At 42.0% G+C, this 18,130-nt stretch overlaps 1 protein-coding gene across 2 annotated transcripts; it reads left to right on the forward strand.

Moving 5' to 3' along the window:
* The first annotated feature begins 34 nt into the window (after positions 1–34).
* mettl25b (methyltransferase like 25B) lies at positions 35–17,832 on the forward strand. 2 transcript variants are annotated; one of them, XM_060921941.1, is made up of 8 exons: positions 35–260; positions 461–579; positions 5,804–6,014; positions 6,110–6,172; positions 7,300–7,434; positions 7,528–8,393; positions 12,504–12,688; positions 16,529–17,832. In XM_060921941.1, exons 1-8 carry the CDS (start codon positions 141–143, stop codon positions 16,627–16,629), a joined length of 1,800 nt encoding a protein of 599 aa, XP_060777924.1. In that variant the 5' UTR covers positions 35–140; the 3' UTR covers positions 16,630–17,832. The 2 variants fall into 2 exon arrangements, with proteins under 2 accessions (XP_060777924.1, XP_060777925.1); XM_060921942.1 differs by having other exon boundaries at positions 168–365.
* The last annotated feature ends 298 nt before the right edge of the window (positions 17,833–18,130 follow it).

Raw genomic sequence — 18,130 nt, forward strand, 5'->3', positions numbered from 1 at the left:
GACGTGATATGGGATTGAACCAGGATAGTAACAATTCTAGTTAGCTGTGGTTGTGAGTAGTGGCTCTCTGGTGGACAGTCAAGCAGATTCATGATGAAAAGTGCGTTAATGAAAAAGCCAGAGATGATGAGGAGACGGTGATGTTGTCAGGAAGTGATGTGAACATGTTTTCACTTTCAGAGCAGCAGCAGAAGGATTTAGCGAAGAGCCTTGTAACGTTCTTGTCGAGACATAAGCACATATCCGACTCCTACATTATTGTAACTATCACTTTTTAAAGTCTTATTTAAAACAAATATTTTTCTGTTTTCATTCTTTCTCTTAGTCCCTGAACAAAGTATTCTTGCTCAAAGTCTGTACCTCCAGTAAGTGGGTAGGATGGATGTGGGACCATGCTGCTGATAAAGCTTTAAAATTCCTTTCATGGTGTAACATTATTTACTGTATTATTTACTCTCAGGAGTTTTTCAGTGAGAACCTGTGGGAGACACTACCTGAAAGATGGCAGAAAGCTTTGCAAGATTTATCACCACCTCAGGTAGCAAACCTGCTGCTGGAAAGAGAGACCAAGAACAGAGTGTAAGTATAAACGGGGTGGCTGGAAAATATCAGAATCAGAAACACTTTTATTGCCAGGTATGTGGACACACATGAGGAATTTGACTCCGGTTCACTTAGCTCTCATAGTACAAAACAGAAAAAAAAAGCATATACATAAAACAAGCAAACAACAAAAATATGGGAATTCAATGCTGTTTGTATCATGCTTTTAAAGGGGAACTGAAGTTATTTTTAAACTTGCTTTATTTCTTAACGTGTTATTCAATTACGTTTTCTGTTTTATTAACCTTATATCGTGACTCGTATTGGCATATTATATTACACTGATCAGCCTTTTCGGTTTTTAGCCATGTTGAATGTAGTTCTTTTGGTCCACGGCAGGCGTCGCTTATCCACGCGATCTTCACGAGACTTGTGCGAGACTTCAAACGTGAAGTGTCAGCGCCGCCATTTTGAAAACTGTTTACACAACGGCCAGATTGCCATGTCATTCCAATTTAGATTAATTTCGAGATTTGCCAGCTACATCAGTAATGGAGTGTTAGTCCAGCGTGTGGCCGCCGGCCGGAGTGGAGTCCAGCGTGTGGCCGCCGGCCGGAGTGGAGTCCAGCGTGTGGCCGCCGGCCGGAGTGGAGTCCAGCGTGTGGCCGCCGGCCGGAGTGGAGTCCAGCGTGTGGCCGCCGGCCGGAGTGGAGTCCAGCGTGTGGCCGCCGGCCGGAGTGGAGTCCAGCGTGTGGCCGCCGGCCGGAGTGGAGTCCAGCGTGTGGCCGCCGGCCGGAGTGGAGTCCAGCGTGTGGCCGCCGGCCGGAGTGGAGTCCAGCGTGTGGCCGCCGGCCGGAGTGGAGTCCAGCGTGTGGCCGCCGGCCGGAGTGGAGTCCAGCGTGTGGCCGCCGGCCGGAGTGGAGTCCAGCGTGTGGCCGCCGGCCGGAGTGGAGTCCAGCGTGTGGCCGCCGGCCGGAGTGGAGTCCAGCGTGTGGCCGCCGGCCGGAGTGGAGTCCAGCGTGTGGCCGCCGGCCGGAGTGGAGTCCAGCGTGTGGCCGCCGGCCGGAGTGGAGTCCAGCGTGTGGCCGCCGGCCGGAGTGGAGTCCAGCGTGTGGCCGCCGGCCGGAGTGGAGTCCAGCGTGTGGCCGCCGGCCGGAGTGGAGTCCAGCGTGTGGCCGCCGGCCGGAGTGGAGTCCAGCGTGTGGCCGCCGGCCGGAGTGGAGTCCAGCGTGTGGCCGCCGGCCGGAGTGGAGTCCAGCGTGTGGCCGCCGGCCGGAGTGGAGTCCAGCGTGTGGCCGCCGGCCGGAGTGGAGTCCAGCGTGTGGCCGCCGGCCGGAGTGGAGTCCAGCGTGTGGCCGCCGGCCGGAGTGGAGTCCAGCGTGTGGCCGCCGGCCGGAGTGGAGTCCAGCGTGTGGCCGCCGGCCGGAGTGGAGTCCAGCGTGTGGCCGCCGGCCGGAGTGGAGTCCAGCGTGTGGCCGCCGGCCGGAGTGGAGTCCAGCGTGTGGCCGCCGGCCGGAGTGGAGTCCAGCGTGTGGCCGCCGGCCGGAGTGGAGTCCAGCGTGTGGCCGCCGGCCGGAGTGGAGTCCAGCGTGTGGCCGCCGGCCGGAGTGGAGTCCAGCGTGTGGCCGCCGGCCGGAGTGGAGTCCAGCGTGTGGCCGCCGGCCGGAGTGGAGTCCAGCGTGTGGCCGCCGGCCGGAGTGGAGTCCAGCGTGTGGCCGCCGGCCGGAGTGGAGTCCAGCGTGTGGCCGCCGGCCGGAGTGGAGTCCAGCGTGTGGCCGCCGGCCGGAGTGGAGTCCAGCGTGTGGCCGCCGGCCGGAGTGGAGTCCAGCGTGTGGCCGCCGGCCGGAGTGGAGTCCAGCGTGTGGCCGCCGGCCGGAGTGGAGTCCAGCGTGTGGCCGCCGGCCGGAGTGGAGTCCAGCGTGTGGCCGCCGGCCGGAGTGGAGTCCAGCGTGTGGCCGCCGGCCGGAGTGGAGTCCAGCGTGTGGCCGCCGGCCGGAGTGGAGTCCAGCGTGTGGCCGCCGGCCGGAGTGGAGTCCAGCGTGTGGCCGCCGGCCGGAGTGGAGTCCAGCGTGTGGCCGCCGGCCGGAGTGGAGTCCAGCGTGTGGCCGCCGGCCGGAGTGGAGTCCAGCGTGTGGCCGCCGGCCGGAGTGGAGTCCAGCGTGTGGCCGCCGGCCGGAGTGGAGTCCAGCGTGTGGCCGCCGGCCGGAGTGGACCTGAGCTCAATTAAGGAACTATGTCTTTGCCTATTTAAGGACTGTGCTGATGCATTTGCATCGCGAAGTATTACGATACACATTACCAAGCTTTTCTACCTGTTGTCTTGATTTCCTGTTTCTCATTTTTGTCCTCGCTTAGCCTTTGATATACTGTTTGTGCCTCGACTGACCCTTTTGCCTGTATTCTTGTTTGTGATCTAGCCTGCCATTTTGGATTGTTTGTTTGCCTGTGTATATATTGTCTCACTGTATACATATTCTGCACTTTATTAAACTGTATACTTCTGCACATACATCCGCCTCTCTCGCATACATGACCTGGAGATTATTCCATACGACTTCGAACCAACGTGGAATAGAGAAGAGTTGGAAAGACAACAGGAGAAGGACTAGTCCGTTACGCTGGTATTTACGTTATTACTGTCGCACAATTAAAACATGCTAAATCAGGTGGCTGGTGGGTTTTCAAAATAATAAATACATGCATGTATTTTTGTGATGCATACATGTTATACTGGGCACATTTCCCACATAATCCTCATTAAGGTTTCGGACAGCACTACAAAATGGCATCCCCATTATACAGTGAGTAGGAAGTGATTTCGGACACAGGGAAAACTTCAGCTTGATTACGTCAGCATTTGAAGGAGGGCGCGCATGCGCGTCTTTTGACAATGTTGGCAGATGTTGGTCACTTTGATTTCCGCTGTACATTTTACTTCCGTCCTATGATGTCTCGCACAAGTCTCAGTGAATCTTGTTTACAGCCATTGCTTTGACATATGGACTGATATATATTACATAGCATATTTCAAACACTCATAACTTGCTATAGCAGTGATAAAATAGCTATCAAAAAATGTATTTCTGCATTTTATAAAATGAGAGAAATAGAATTTTGATGATAAAAAAATTTCCCTTCAGTTCCCTTTTAACAATGGACACTGTCACAAAGCAGCTGTACATAAATATATAAATTTATCCTGAACGAGCAAGTCAAGAGATGTCAGTGGTGAGGGAAAATTTCCTGAGACGACATGAGGAAGAAACCTTTTTGATTTAGAAACCTTTATTATCCCTCTAGGGGAAACTTGATTTGCAGCAGAGGACACAACTCCTTGATCACAACATACAAAAAGAAACATACAAATGAGACAATAACCATATAGTTAAAAAGCAACCAATAAGAAGAAATATTAACCATAAAGTACTAATAATAGTGCAAACTGAGCACGTTACTTGCACTTGGCACAAAGTAAAATTTAAATCGGTTGCTCTTGACCTTGGGGTACTTGTATCTCTGTCCAGAAGGGAGAAGAACAAACTCCTCTAGAGGAGTTTGAGAGGAACCAGACTTAAAAGGGATCCCATCCTCATGTAGGCGACACTGGATAGTGTGGTTATAAATAATTTCCTTCTATAACTGTGTGATTTATATTATATGGTCAAAAAGTGCCATGGCGTAACCAGGAAATTCACTATAATTTTAACTTGTCTGTTTTGTTGACGTTATCAGCCATTCACTGATGGAGACTTGGGAGTAAAACTGTTCATATCAATTGCAGTCCAAAGCATCTTCATGGTTTCTAAGTGTATCTTTAGGCTGTCTGTATAGGGCCATCCTCACCAGGAGTGAGTCATTTCCAAGTCATGAGGGCTCCAACCAGAAGTAGGGCATCAGAATAGATCGCTGCCATCTTGGGAGAGGACGTCATTATTAAGTTTCATTTTTGGCATCCACAATTGGATTTTTGTGGGACCAAGCGCAACAGTACCATCAGTAGGGTGTGTTTTTTTTTTTTTTTTGTCTTGGGGAAAAAAATACACAGAATGGTGTATTATCAGGCTGCTGCACTCTCAGGAGTAGTGATATTGTGCATGAGCTGTCCAAAAATTGTGTATAATTGTGTGGAGAAACTGTTAAATATAAATGAAAATTTTCAGGTTCAAATATAACAATATTTACATTGCTATGTGTAAAAACTATAGAGTCTGTGCATAATATCAAAATTCAAATGACAACTAGACTATTAGTAAATTTCACATTCAATAGGTAAAACAGACAGGTTGGCTATTATTACTCTACTCTAAAGGTCTCACTTACAGTATAAGTTGTAAGCCAATGAAACCTGCTTTGTACACTTTAAGTGTCATAATAGTCCTCCAGCTGTTTGCTATCGCTGTGCATACAAGAGATAAACACCATTAATAGTCTGCAATATTGTGTACAAGGTTAGCGTGTGCTAGCCAGCGACGTATAGTGTTTTTAGTGCTGTTCACTATCTTCTCTTCTGCAGATTGCTGAAACTAGCACTTAGTAGCTCATTATCACTCATCTTGAAAGTACAGTAGCCTGAGAGTGCAGCATCTCCAAAGGTTGTAGCAATACTTGGCAGGTCTGATTTCTTTTTAGCCCAGATTGTAGATGACGGCTGTGTCAGGTGATTACACTGAATGAAACGCCCCCAGATTGGGGCTGATATTTTTCATTCCATGTTGCTGAATACATCCATAACACGTCATCAGTGCTGATTGAGAAGACGTGAAATACAGTCACAAATGTAATGAACATGAATGAGATGGATTATTTCACATATTTTTTTTCCCTAAAATGCATTTGGATGAGAAATTAAAAGTAGTTAGATTACGCACACATTATCCAGTCCAAGTACAAATTACACATGTGTAATTTACACAGATAGCAGAACAGTAAGTTTCCCGTTTTTATTTATTTATTTTTTTAAATCCGAAATGCGCCTGTCTGTGTGAAATGGTTTGCTCCGCACTGATCTTAATTATTCCATGAATGAGACTTCACAATATAATGCATTGCACCTCTTTAATTGTGGAGCTATTGAAATATATTATAGATAGATTTATCCCTCCTGTCTAATATCATGACCATCTATCACTGCATAAACAGCTCTTTTTTTTTTATAGTAGCTTCTGAGTTGACTGTAAATGGCACGTTAAAATATTCCTTTAATAAAAAATAAACACCTTGATTTTTGTGTTTAACGACATTTTGACCATTTTTTTTTAAGCTACCCTTCAGTGTGGCCTCTTTCTTTACTGGCGCTACGGGTCACAGCTCACACACTGGTGTTTCCCCGGATGTCTCCAGACCACCAGTCTGAGGACACGGTAAAGCCAGATGAATTTCACTCGAACAGCAGTCAAAGCTCTTTGCTTGGTCATATCTTCCGCAAACATGTGAAACCCAAGAAACAACACGAGATTCGTAAGCTTGGCATGGTAAGTTAAGATCTAGTACAGATTTGGTAATTTGCCTGTGCTTATTCACCATTATTTCATGAACATAAAAATAAATTTTCACCACTTTATTTCAGTTGGTTAAGCAGCTGTGTGACCGGACTCAGTGTAGCAGTGTGGTTGATGTTGGGTCTGGGCAGGTAAAACTTCTGTCACTTTCTGGTTGATTTTACTTTGGTTTGTACTGACAAAAATGTGGATGCTCACCAAACATCTGAACCATGGTTCATAGAAAATCGAGTGTCCCTGTGAAATGAATCATGTTTCAATGTTTCACACTATCATGACACGATAAAAGAGACTGAGGGCTGTCACTGTGGTAAAGTTGGTTCATTTTTGTCATTCATGTTTTTAGACTAAAATTACTGTTTGAATCGATGTTGTTTGTCAATACAGTTCCACAGATTCACAACAGTATGACCACAAAGAATGATGCATACTAACTGTTTTGGGAAATGCAATATATGACTGTTTGTCAATACAGAAAAATAATTTAACCATCTCTTATTTGTATAGCATACAAAAATCACTGCTTATGCATTTGTTTACCTTTAAATACATTAAGGAATATTTTGTCATCCCAATCAGAAATGGGTCAGTAAATAATTGTGGTGAGAAATTGATTTATTGGTCTTAAACTAAGGGAAATATATTCACTGTATTAACTGGTGGTTAATTATTCTAGCATTCTGTATTTTCACCAATAAAAATGAACTAGCATGATCTACAAAGGTGACGCAACAGCTATGATAACGTACAAATAAAAAATCCTGACGAATCAAGGAAAAACTACATAAAATTCAAATTCTAACAGTAATTTATTACTCTAAAATGGTCACTGCACTTACTATGTTACCCTGTCCCTCTATCCAAGTGTGGCTTCTTTGTGAACTGTTTTCATTGACAGAACAAAAATAAACAAAATATTTGGCCATTTTGTGTCTAAAATGTCACTCTTTTTTTAAATAGAACAATTGTATCAATGCAATAACACACTCGCATTTGTGCTTTTGTACTATTTATCAGCATACGGCCAAATCACATCTGTGCTGATGTTCAGTACAGTAGCACTCTTGTTTGTGTGAAATTGCTTAAGTGAAACAAAACAAACCAACTGAATAAAATGTTAAGAAAAAAATCTAATTCTGTAGTTGACATTAGTGAACTAGGTGTGAAAACAGCTGTATAATTCTTTATTTGTAGTTTTGAGTCTGTCATACTTTTGCACTGTTGACAACTCCATTACTTATTTATTTCATTATCATAGGGCCATTTGACCCGTTTCCTGTCGTTTGGACTTGGCCTGGATGTTACTGCTATTGAGGCTGATCCCAATCTAGTTTCAACGGCCTCTAAATTTGATGGACAGCTCCTGTCGACCTTAGCCAAAGAGACTCGAAAGGTATTTTTAAATCAGCATATTATGTTTCATCTATAGTTAACCAGAGAGAAATAAATACTCAGTGACTGCAATTGCAATTTTTCACTTTTTCAGACAGGCATCGCTCACACAACACTTGATCCTGTACCCCGGCATATAGGTGGCTGGGTTAACCCCAGAGACACCTGGGAGACTTTCCTTCAGCAGTTGGGGAAGAGGGAGAAAAACAGTGAGAGCTATCCAGGCATGCCAGGACCATGTAAAAAGAGACAGCGGGTATCAATGACATCAGGCAAGGAATGTGAGCTTGAAACGGAGCTCGTTTGTGGAGGCCAGCACTTGTGCACAGAGGAATACAGTTTGGTAGCTGATGAGAATCCAGCTAGGCCTGTTCTTCAGCAACATGAAAAGGAAAGCAATGACTGTGTAGCTCTGTCAGGCACTGTGATGTCAGAACATCGCCTTCAAGCAGGTTTTGGATGGACTTCATCTGTGCATTCCAAGGTCTCTTCTAGTGTTAAAGAACTGACGTGCTCAGATTTTATACTGACTGGACTTCATGCTTGTGGTGACCTTAGTGCTACTCTCCTCCGCCATTTTGCTAACTGCCCCCATGTTCGAGGAATCACCTCTGTAGCATGCTGCTATATGAAAATCACTACCAAGGAGAACCCTACACCTCCTGGTGTCTTGCTTCCCTCTCTGTCTGATAACATCAATGAAGCATCACCATTAGAATATGGCTACCCAATGAGCAAGTGGGTGAGACAGTTGCCCGGACATGAGCTGTCCTATAAGGCCCGTGAAGGAGCATGCCATGCAGTTGAGGACTATCTCCATAGGTTGAGAGATGAGAGCTCGTTACTTAAAACGCACTGCTACCGAGCAGCTTTGGAGAGCATCATCAGAGCAGAGAGGCCTCAGCTACGCAGAGCAGGAATCCAGACCATTAAAAAAGCCCATATGCTACCTTTCACAGAGTCAGTACCATTCCAACATTCTTATTAACAATATGCAGTTGTGTCGTAATAGTAAGTCAAGATGATTGATCTTGTTCTGCAACCTTGACCTTTTACCATTTCCTCAAGGGAGCTTTATCTGTTCTACCTCTCAGACACACCTCAGCAAAAGTGCAGTACTGCCAAACTTTATGCATGTTGTGTAGGAGCTCTGCATTTTTAATATCAGTGTCCTTTGAGTTACCACTCAAAAAAGCACCTAGGAAAGTGATTAAAATGCTGTTTTTGCTGACTGGAGTAGAACAACAGACATATTCAGATGGTGCAGTCAAGCCCAGGGAGGTCGATACTGAAGTGCACCTACTGTATATATGGTGTTTTATAGTAACCACCAGGTACTTGGGAGGAAAAAAGCTGCCTCTTGGCTATTTTAGTTATGATGTAGACACTAGAAAGGCCTAAATGCCCAATTTTTTTTTAATTAATTGCTGTACATCTTTTTCCTTGAATAGAAATAAAGAAATATTTTTCCTCTCATGGGCCTGGGAGTTACCCTAAAGCCCAATATATACGGACATACCAGCTTTTACCTTAGACATACAGTGGTGCTAGAAAGTTTGTGAACCCTTTAGAATTTTCTATATTTCTGCATAAATATGACCGAAAACATCATCAGATTTTCACACAAGTCCTAAAAGTAGATAAAGAGAATCCAGTTAAACAAATGAGACAAAAATATTAAACTTGGTCATTTATTTATTCAGAAAAATGATCCAATATTACATATCTGTGAGTGGCAAAAATATGTGAACCTTTGCTTTCAGTATTTGGTGTGACCCCCTTGTGCAGCAATAACTGCAACTAAACGTTTCCGGTAACTGTTAATCAGTCCTGCACACCGGCTTGGAGGAATTTTAGCCCATTCCTCCATACAGAACAGCTTCAACTCTGGGATGTTGGTGGGTTTCCTCACATGAACTGCTCGCTTCAGGTCCTTCCACAACATTTCGATTGGATTAAGGTCAGGACTTTGACTTGGCCATTCCAAAATATTAACTTTATTCTTCTTGAACCATTCTTTGGTAGAATGACTTGTGTGCTTAGGGTCATTGTCTTGCTGCATGACCCACCTTATCTTGCGATTCAGTTCATGGACAGATGTCCTGACATTATCCTTCAGAATTTGCTGATATAATTCAGAATTCATTGTTCTATCAATGATGGCAAGCCATCCTGGTGTAGATAAAGCAAAACAGGCCCAAACCATGATACTACCACCACCCATTTCACAGATGGGATAAGGTTCTTATGCTGGAATGTAGTGTTTTCCTTTCTCCAAACATAACACTTCTCATTTAAACCAAAATGTTCTATTTTGGTCTCATCCATCCACAAAACATTTTTCCAATAGCCTTCTGGCTTGTCCATGTGATCTTTAGCAAACTGCAGACGAGCAGCAATGTTCTTTTTGGAGAGCAGTGGCTTTTTCCTTGCAACCCTGCCATGCACACCATTGTTGTTCAGTGTTCTCCTGATGGTGGACTCATGAACATTAACATTAGCCAATGTGGGAGAGGCCTTCAGTTGCTTAGAAGTTACCCTGGGGTCCTTTGTGACCTCGCCAACTATTACACGCCTTGCTCTTGGAGTGATCTTTGTTGGTCGACCACTCCTGAGGAGTTTAACAATGGTCTTGAATTTCCTCCATTTGTACACAATCTGTCTGACTGTGGATTGGTGGAGTCGAAACTCTTTAGAGATGGTTTTGTAACCTTTTCCAGCCTGATGAGCATCAACAACGCTTTTTCTGAGGTCCTCAGAAATTGCCTTTGTTCATGCCATGATACACTTCCACAAACGTGTTGTGAAGATCAGACTTTGATAGATCCCTGTTCTTTAAATAAAACAAGGTGCCCACTCACACCTGATTGTCATCCCATTGATTGAAAACACCCGACTCTAATTTCACCTTCAAATGAACTGCTAATCCTAGAGGTTCACATACTTTTGCCACTCACAGATATGTACTATTGAATCATTTTCCTCAATAAATAAATGACCAAGTATAATATTTTTGTCTAATTTGTTTAACTGGGTTCTCTTTATCTACTTTTAGGACTTGTGTGAAAATCTGATGATGTTTTCGGTCAAATTTATGTAGAAATATAGAAAATTCTAAAGGGTTCACAAACTTTCAAGCACCACTGTATGATTTGTGAAATGACTATAACAACCTTTTACAACCCTCCCCCCATGGCGTGACTGCATTATTCATCTTCAGGTTTGGCAGGTCTGAAAATGTTTACCAAGTTTGTACAACCCCAATTCCAAAAAAGTTGGGACAAAGTACAAATTGTAAATAAAAACAGAATGCAATAATTTTCAAATCTCAAAAACTGATATTGTATTCACAATAGAACATGGATAACATATATCAAATGTCGAAAGTGAGACATTTTGAAATTTCATGCCAAATATTGGCTCATTTGAAATTTCATGACAGTAACACATCTCAAAACAGTTGGGACAGGGGCAGTAAGAGGCTGGAAAAGTTAAAGGTACAAAAAAGGAACAGCTGGAGGACCAAATTGCAACTCATTAGGTCAATTGGCAATAGGTCATTAACATGACTGGGTATAAAAAGAGCATCTTGGAGTGGCAGCGGCTCTCAGAAGTAAAGATGGGAAGAGGATCACCAATCCCACTAATTCTGCACTGACAAATAGTGGAGCAATATCAGAAAGGAGTTCGACAGTGTAAAATTGCAAAGAGTTTGAACATATCATCTACAGCGCATATCATCATCAAAAGATTCAGAGAATCTGGAAGAATCTCTGCGCGTAAGGGTCAAGGCCGGAAAACCATACTGGGTGCCCGTGATCTTCGGGCCCTTAGACGGCACTGCATCACATACAGGCATGCTTCTGTATTGGAAATCACAAAATGGGCTCAGGAATATTTCCAGAGAACATTATCTGTGAACACAATTCACTGTGCCATCCGCCGTTGCCAGCTAAAACTCTATAGTTCAAAGAAGTCGTCGTATCTAAACATGATTCAGAAGTGCAGACGTCTTCTCTGGGCCAAGGCTCATTTAAATGGACTGTGGCAAAGTGGAAAACTGTTCTGTGGTCAGACGAATCAAAATTTGAAGTTCTTTATGGAAATCAGGGACGCCATGTCATTCAGACTAAAGAGGAGAAGGACGACCCAAGTTGTTATCAGCGCTCAGTTCAGAAGCCTGCATCTCTGATGGTATGGGGTTGCATTAGTGCATGTGGCATGGGTAGCTTACACATCTGGAAAGACACCATCAATGCTGAAAGGTATATCCAGGTTCTAGAGCAACATATGCTCCCATCCAGACGACATCTCTTTCAGGGAAGACCTTGCATTTTCCAACATGACAATGCCAAACCACATACTGCATCAATTGCAGCATCATGGCTGCGTAGAAGAAGGGTCCGGGTACTGAACTGGCCAGCCTGCAGTCCAGATCTTTCACCCATAGAAAACATTTGGCGCATCATAAAACGGAAGATACGACAAAAAAGACCTAAGACAGTTGAGCAACTAGAATCCTACATTAGACAAGAATGGGTTAACATTTCTATCCCTAAATTTGAGCAACTTGTCTCCTCAGTGCCCAGACGTTTACAGACTGTTGTAAAGAGAAAAGGGGATGTCTCACAGTGGGAAACATGGCCTTGTCCCAACTTTTTTGAGATGTGTTGTTGTCATGAAATTTAAAATCACCTAATTTTTCTCTTTAAATGATACATTTTCTCAGTTTAAACATTTGATATGTCATCTATGTTCTATTCTGAATAAAATATGGAATTTTGAAACTTCCACATCATTGCATTCCGTTTTTATTTACAATTTGTACTTTGTCCCAACTTTTCTGGAATCGGGGTTGTAGAACAGATCCAGTAACCTGGACTGATTACTAAAATAACTATTTATTTGCTACACAAAATATCGTGCTTTTGTTTTGGATTTGTTTTGTGCAGTTTAGTACCAATATATTCAGTCTTTGAGAAACCACAACACTAAATATTTTGTTCTTAGTTTTTCCATCCTTTGAGACAACAGAGCTTGTTGCTTATGTTTTTTTTTTTTTTTAAATAGGTATGCCCGTCTGGGGCTTGCCCGTGTTGGCTTGCCTGCTGACCTGACCTTTGACTCTGTTAGTGTGGAAGGCCTGCTGGAGCAGCAGGGCAGAGTGGTGGTATATTTCAGTTTGGCTCTGCTGCTGGCTCCAGTTGTGGAGACTCTGGTTCTTCTGGACAGAATGCTCTTCTTGCAGGAGAGAGGTGAGCATTCAGGACAGACAGGGGCTTGAGTTAACTAATTGAGTATCATTATGCTGAGCTCTAATCATCATTTAACATAATTATTGTTGATCATCAACTTATCATCTAACGGCCCAGAGGTCACCATTCAGTACCAGTCCTGCATTTATCATGTTATGTTTCCGTTATGTTTTAATACTTCTCAGAAGAGTTCTGAGATGTGTGTGTGTGTGTGTGTGTGTGTGTGTGTGTGTATATATATATGAGACCTAAAACATCAGATTTTCATACAAGTCCTAAAAAGAGAACCCAGTTAAACAAATGAGACAAAAATATTATACTTGGCCATTTATTTATTGAGGAAAATGATCCAATATTACATATCTGTGAGTGGCAAAAGTATGTGAACCTCTAGCAGTTAATTTGAAGGTGAAATTAGTCAGATGTTTTCAATCAATGGGATGACAATCAGGTGTGAGTGGGCACCCTGTTTTATTTAAAGAACAGGGATCTATCAAAGTCTGATCTTCACAACACATGCTTGTGGAAGTGTATCATGGCATGAACAAAGGAGGTTTCTGAGGACCTCAGAAAAAGTGTTGTTGATGTTCATCAGGCTGTAAAAGGCTACAAAACCATCTCTAAAGAGTTTGGACTCCACCACTCCACAGTCAGACAGATTATGTACAAATGGAGGAAATTCAAGACCATTGTTACCCTCCCCAGGAGTGGTCAACCAACAAAGATCACTCCAAGAGCAAGGCGTGTAATAGTTGGCAAGGTCACAAAGGACCCCAGGGTAACTTCTAAGCAACTGAAGGCCTTTCTCACATTGGCTAATGTTAATGTTCATGAGTCCACCATCAGGAGAACACTGAACAACAATGGTGTGCATGGCAGGGATGCAAGGAAAAAGCCACTGCTCTTCAAAAAGAACATTGCTGCTCGTCTGCAGTTTGCTAAAGATCACGTGGACAAGCCAGAAGGCTATTGGAAAAATATTTTGTGGCTGGATGAGACCAAAATAGAACATTTTGGTTTAAATGTGAAGCGTTATGTTTGGAGAAAGGAAAACACTACATTCCAGAATAAGAATCTTATCCCATCTGTGAAACATGGTGGTGGTGGTGGTATCATGGTTTGGGCCTGTTTTGCTGCATTGGAACAATGAATTCTGAATTATACCAGTGAATTCTAAAGGAAAACGTCAGGACATCTGTCCATGAACATCTGTCCATGATGATCTGTCCATCCTCAAGAGAGGATGGGTCATGCAGCAAGACGACGACCCTGAGCACACAAGTCGTTCTACCAAAGAATGGTTAAAGAAGAAGAAAGTTAATGTTTTGGAATGGCCAAGTCAAAGTCCTGACCTTAATCCAATCGAAATGTTGTGGAAGGACCTGAAGCAAGCAGTTCATGTGAGGAAACCCAACAACATCCCAGAGTTGAAGCTGTTCTGTACGGAGGAATGGGCTAAAATTCCTCCAAACCAGTGTGCAGGACTGGTCAACAGTTACCGGAAACGTTTAGTTGCAGTTATTGCTGCACAAGGGGGTCACACCAGATATTCAAAGCAAAGGTTCACATACTTTTACCATTCACAGATATGTAATATTGGATCATTTTCCTCAATAAATAAATGACCAAGTATAATATTTTTGTCTCATTTGTTTAAATGGGTTACTTTTTATCTACTTTTAGGACTTGTGTGAAAATCTGATCATGTATTAGGACATATTTATGCATAAACAAATTCTAAAGGGTTCACAAACTTTAAAGCACCACTGTATATTAGCACTGGAAAAAATTTAAGAGACCACTTCAATTTTTACTTAAATTAGCATCTCTATGTATTGCAGCCATTTAATTCTGGTGTCTGTGCTGGAATTCCAACACAAGCACACCTCATTTTACTTAATGAGGTACTGATTAGGTGATCAGTAGAACCAAATTTTATTTAATAAGGAAGAGTATTTAAAAAAAAAACACTGCTGTGGTTGTCACTATCCTCTTGCAATACAACCAGTTTGGATGGCAAAAACAGTGCTAGTAGTACCTTAAATTTACTTGGAATACAAAAAAAAAAAACCTATTCATCATGCCAAAAGAGCTAAAAAGTTAAGTTTTGAGTGAGGAAAAAGAAGGGTTAAAATTTGGCTTTAATGGCTGAGGGATACAGTGAGCATCAGGTTGCTTCCATCCTCAAAATTTCAAAGACGGCAGTTCATAAGAACAAAGTCCAGCAGCAGACATTGGGGACAACAAAGTTACAGACTGGCAGAGGGTGAAAACGACTTTCCATGGACTGGAATGATCATCAACTCCTTCGAATGTCACTCATCAACTCCTTCGAATGTCACTCAACAACTGTAGGATGACCTCAAGTGACCTACAAAAAGAATGGCAAATGGCAGCTGGGGTAAGTGCATGGCAAGGAAAGTTTGAAACAGGCTCCTCTGGGCAGGGTTGAAGTCATGCAAAGCTAGAAAAAAGCCCTTCATCGAATCAGAAGCAAAGAAGAGCCAGGCTGAGGTTTGCTAAAGATTATAAGGATTAGATGGTGGAGGACTGGAGTAAGGCCATCTTCTCTGAGGAGTCCAATTTTCAGCTTTTCCCATCACCTGGTTGTCTAATGGTTAGACAAAGACCTGGAGAGCCCTACAAGCCATAGTGTCTTGCACCCACTGTGAAATTTGGTGGAGGATCAGTGATGATCTGGGGGTGCTGCAGCAAGGCTGGAATGGGACAGACTTTTGTTTAAAGGACACATGAATCAAGCCATGTACAAGGTTATCCTGGAAGAAAACTTGCTTTGTTCTGCTCTGACAATGTTCCCCAACTCTGAGGACTGGGTTTTCCAGCAGGACAGTGCTCCATTCTACACAGCCAGGTCAATCAAGGTGTGGATGAAGAACCACAAGATCAAAACCCTGTCATGGCTAGCCCAATCTCCAGACCTGAACCCCATTGAAACCCTCTGGAATGTGATCAAGAGGAAGCTGGATGGTCATGAGCCGTCAAACCAAGCTGAGCTGGTTGAATTTTTGCACCAGGAGTAGTATAAAGCCACCCAAGAGCAATGTGAAATAACAGTATTGTTATATAAAAGTACTTTACATATCTTTCAATGAATTTATTTTATAATCATGATTTATTTAATATACATGTATTTATCAAAAGTGAGGTGATGTTGGGTGCGGGAGGTTTTTGCATGACCCAATAAAATAACTTCAAAAAAGTAATATAATGAGTAAAAGTTCACCAAATGCAACATCAGGAAAGTAGACATTTTGAAAACACTTTCACAGTCATAACCCTAGTGGAGAGTATGCCAAGACGCATGAAAGCTGTGATCAAATCTCAGGGTTATTCTACCAAATATTGATTTTTGAACTCTTAAGTTTGAACATTGGTATTCTGTTTGTTTTGAACATGATCTTGATTTTCTGTGCATTAATAAAGGTCTGAAAACACTTCATCCTTATTTTGACCAGTTGTCATTTTCTGCAATTAAATGCTCAAAGTGAGAATATTTTTAGGTAGAATTTGGGGGAAATGTTGTCAGTAGGTTATGGAATAAAACAAATGTTCATGTTCCTTAAACACTTGCCTATAAATAGTAAAAGCAGATAAACTGATAATTTTGCAGTGGTCTCTTAATTTTTTCCTGTGTGGTGTTTTTTTTTAAATATATAAATAAAATATATTTATATATTAATAAATATATATACTTATACCATATTACATAACTGGCTGAATGTCTCTTCTATATAATTGTTGCTTGATTTCCTTGTGGCATGCTTCTGTGGTTAAATACAGCAAGTTTTATAGCTAACATGTAATGATTAATATTCACAGGTTTTCAAAGCCAGTTGATTCCACTGTTTGATCCAAGACTTTCACCACGAAACCTTGTGTTGGTGGCAATGAAACCCAAAGATGATGAAGACATCATTTAGGAGAACGATTCAAAACAGTCATCTGCAGTTGCTGTCCAGAATTCCAAAAATGTTCAAGATTGCATTTGCTTCAAGGGAAAGTGCACTGATGTAACTTGAGTGTGTTTTATTAATGAAATTGTTACTTAGATGCAGTGATCTGAATTTTAAATCAGTTTTTAAACCTGCTGACAAGTATCTTCTGCTGAGTTCTCCTGCCATTTTTTTTCTGCTTTATTGAACAAAACCAGGTCTGAAACTCAATATAAAATCCTTAACAGTGGAGGAACATATTTTAAACTGTTTCCTTAGTTTGAGACCAAATCTTGTCCAGAAAAATGAAATCTCTGTGGCTGTTCATACCTGTTGCAAGTTATGTCAAAATTGCATGAGTGATGTTATTGATTTTTATTTTGATATGGTTTCTAATACACAGTGGTTTCTCTATGTGTCTGTCTCTGTGTTCACAACTGTCTCAGACAGCCTACAAGAATAATCCTCTTTGGCCCACAGTGGAAGTTGTATAGACCGTCAGAGTTACCAGATTGAATGTGCTATACAGGTTGTTTTACATTAATCCATTTGATTAATTACCAGGTTTGATACACAATTAAAATACTGGGAGTACTTAAACCATTGTGTGTATTCAGTTACATTAGAACTGCTGAGTGGGTGGCCTTTGACTAGCATGCCCTGCCTGAGACCTAATTGTATTAATGAAGGTATCAGAGCTCAGGATCTCTGGTGCATCTCATAAAACATTTAGCATGGCACAGATATGAACCAACTATAACATTTTAGGCAGAATCAAAGTTGGAAACAGCTTAACTGAAGAAGTGAAAGACAGTATTTAATGCCTTCTCTCAGTTTCTGCCAGAAAAAAAGGGTAATTCATTGTTCTCATATATGCAGGTTAGGAATATCATGAGCAACTGTACATTTCAGTTCAACTCCAGGGACTTAAATCCATGCTCAGATTAAAGTTGATTTTCTGATTTTGTTTTTCTTGTACAATGGCTTGAAATCCATATGAATGAACATATATAGCAAACCTTTGTAAAACTAATTTTTAAAGCTTTTTCATCACCTTGTTCTTAAAATGGCATGTAATATGTATTACAACCATTTCTTGATGCCCTTTTATCTGTAGGCAGAGTTGATGAACAAAACCATCCACATCCTCATCAGCTGTTCAGCTTGTTAGTAGGATATTCTGTATCTCGGATTAAAGCGTTACTTTATTTTACTTACTGAATTATGTAAAATCTGAATCAAGTGTGTTTTTTTTTTTTTTTTTTTGGGGGGGGGGGGGGGGTATTTTTGGTTGATGATACAGTCCAGATGGTTTAAATTATTAGGGTTGTGAAAGTTTTCAAAAAGCAGAAAAAGGAACTGTTGTAAGATTAAGACTAATGTTGAAAAAAGTACAAGAAGTTGCATACATTTTAATTTATAATCAGTAAAGAATGATCAAGTATGATACATTAGATGTTATATTACTGTGCAGAAAAGAAAGTCCAGA

The sequence above is a fragment of the Neoarius graeffei genome, chromosome 5 (genome assembly GCF_027579695.1).
Source record: "Neoarius graeffei isolate fNeoGra1 chromosome 5, fNeoGra1.pri, whole genome shotgun sequence".
NCBI classification, from domain to species: domain Eukaryota; kingdom Metazoa; phylum Chordata; class Actinopteri; order Siluriformes; family Ariidae; genus Neoarius; species Neoarius graeffei.

Bases quoted from the DNA above. Each gene is read 5' to 3' on its own strand.
- mettl25b (XM_060921941.1), top strand. From the start codon at position 141: ATGTTGTCAGGAAGTGATGTGAACATGTTTTCACTTTCAGAGCAGCAG. The intron at 261-460 runs GTAACTATCACT...ATTTACTCTCAG, and splicing joins TATCCGACTCCTACATTATT to GAGTTTTTCAGTGAGAACCT. The intron at 6,015-6,109 runs GTAAGTTAAGAT...ACTTTATTTCAG, and splicing joins AGATTCGTAAGCTTGGCATG to TTGGTTAAGCAGCTGTGTGA.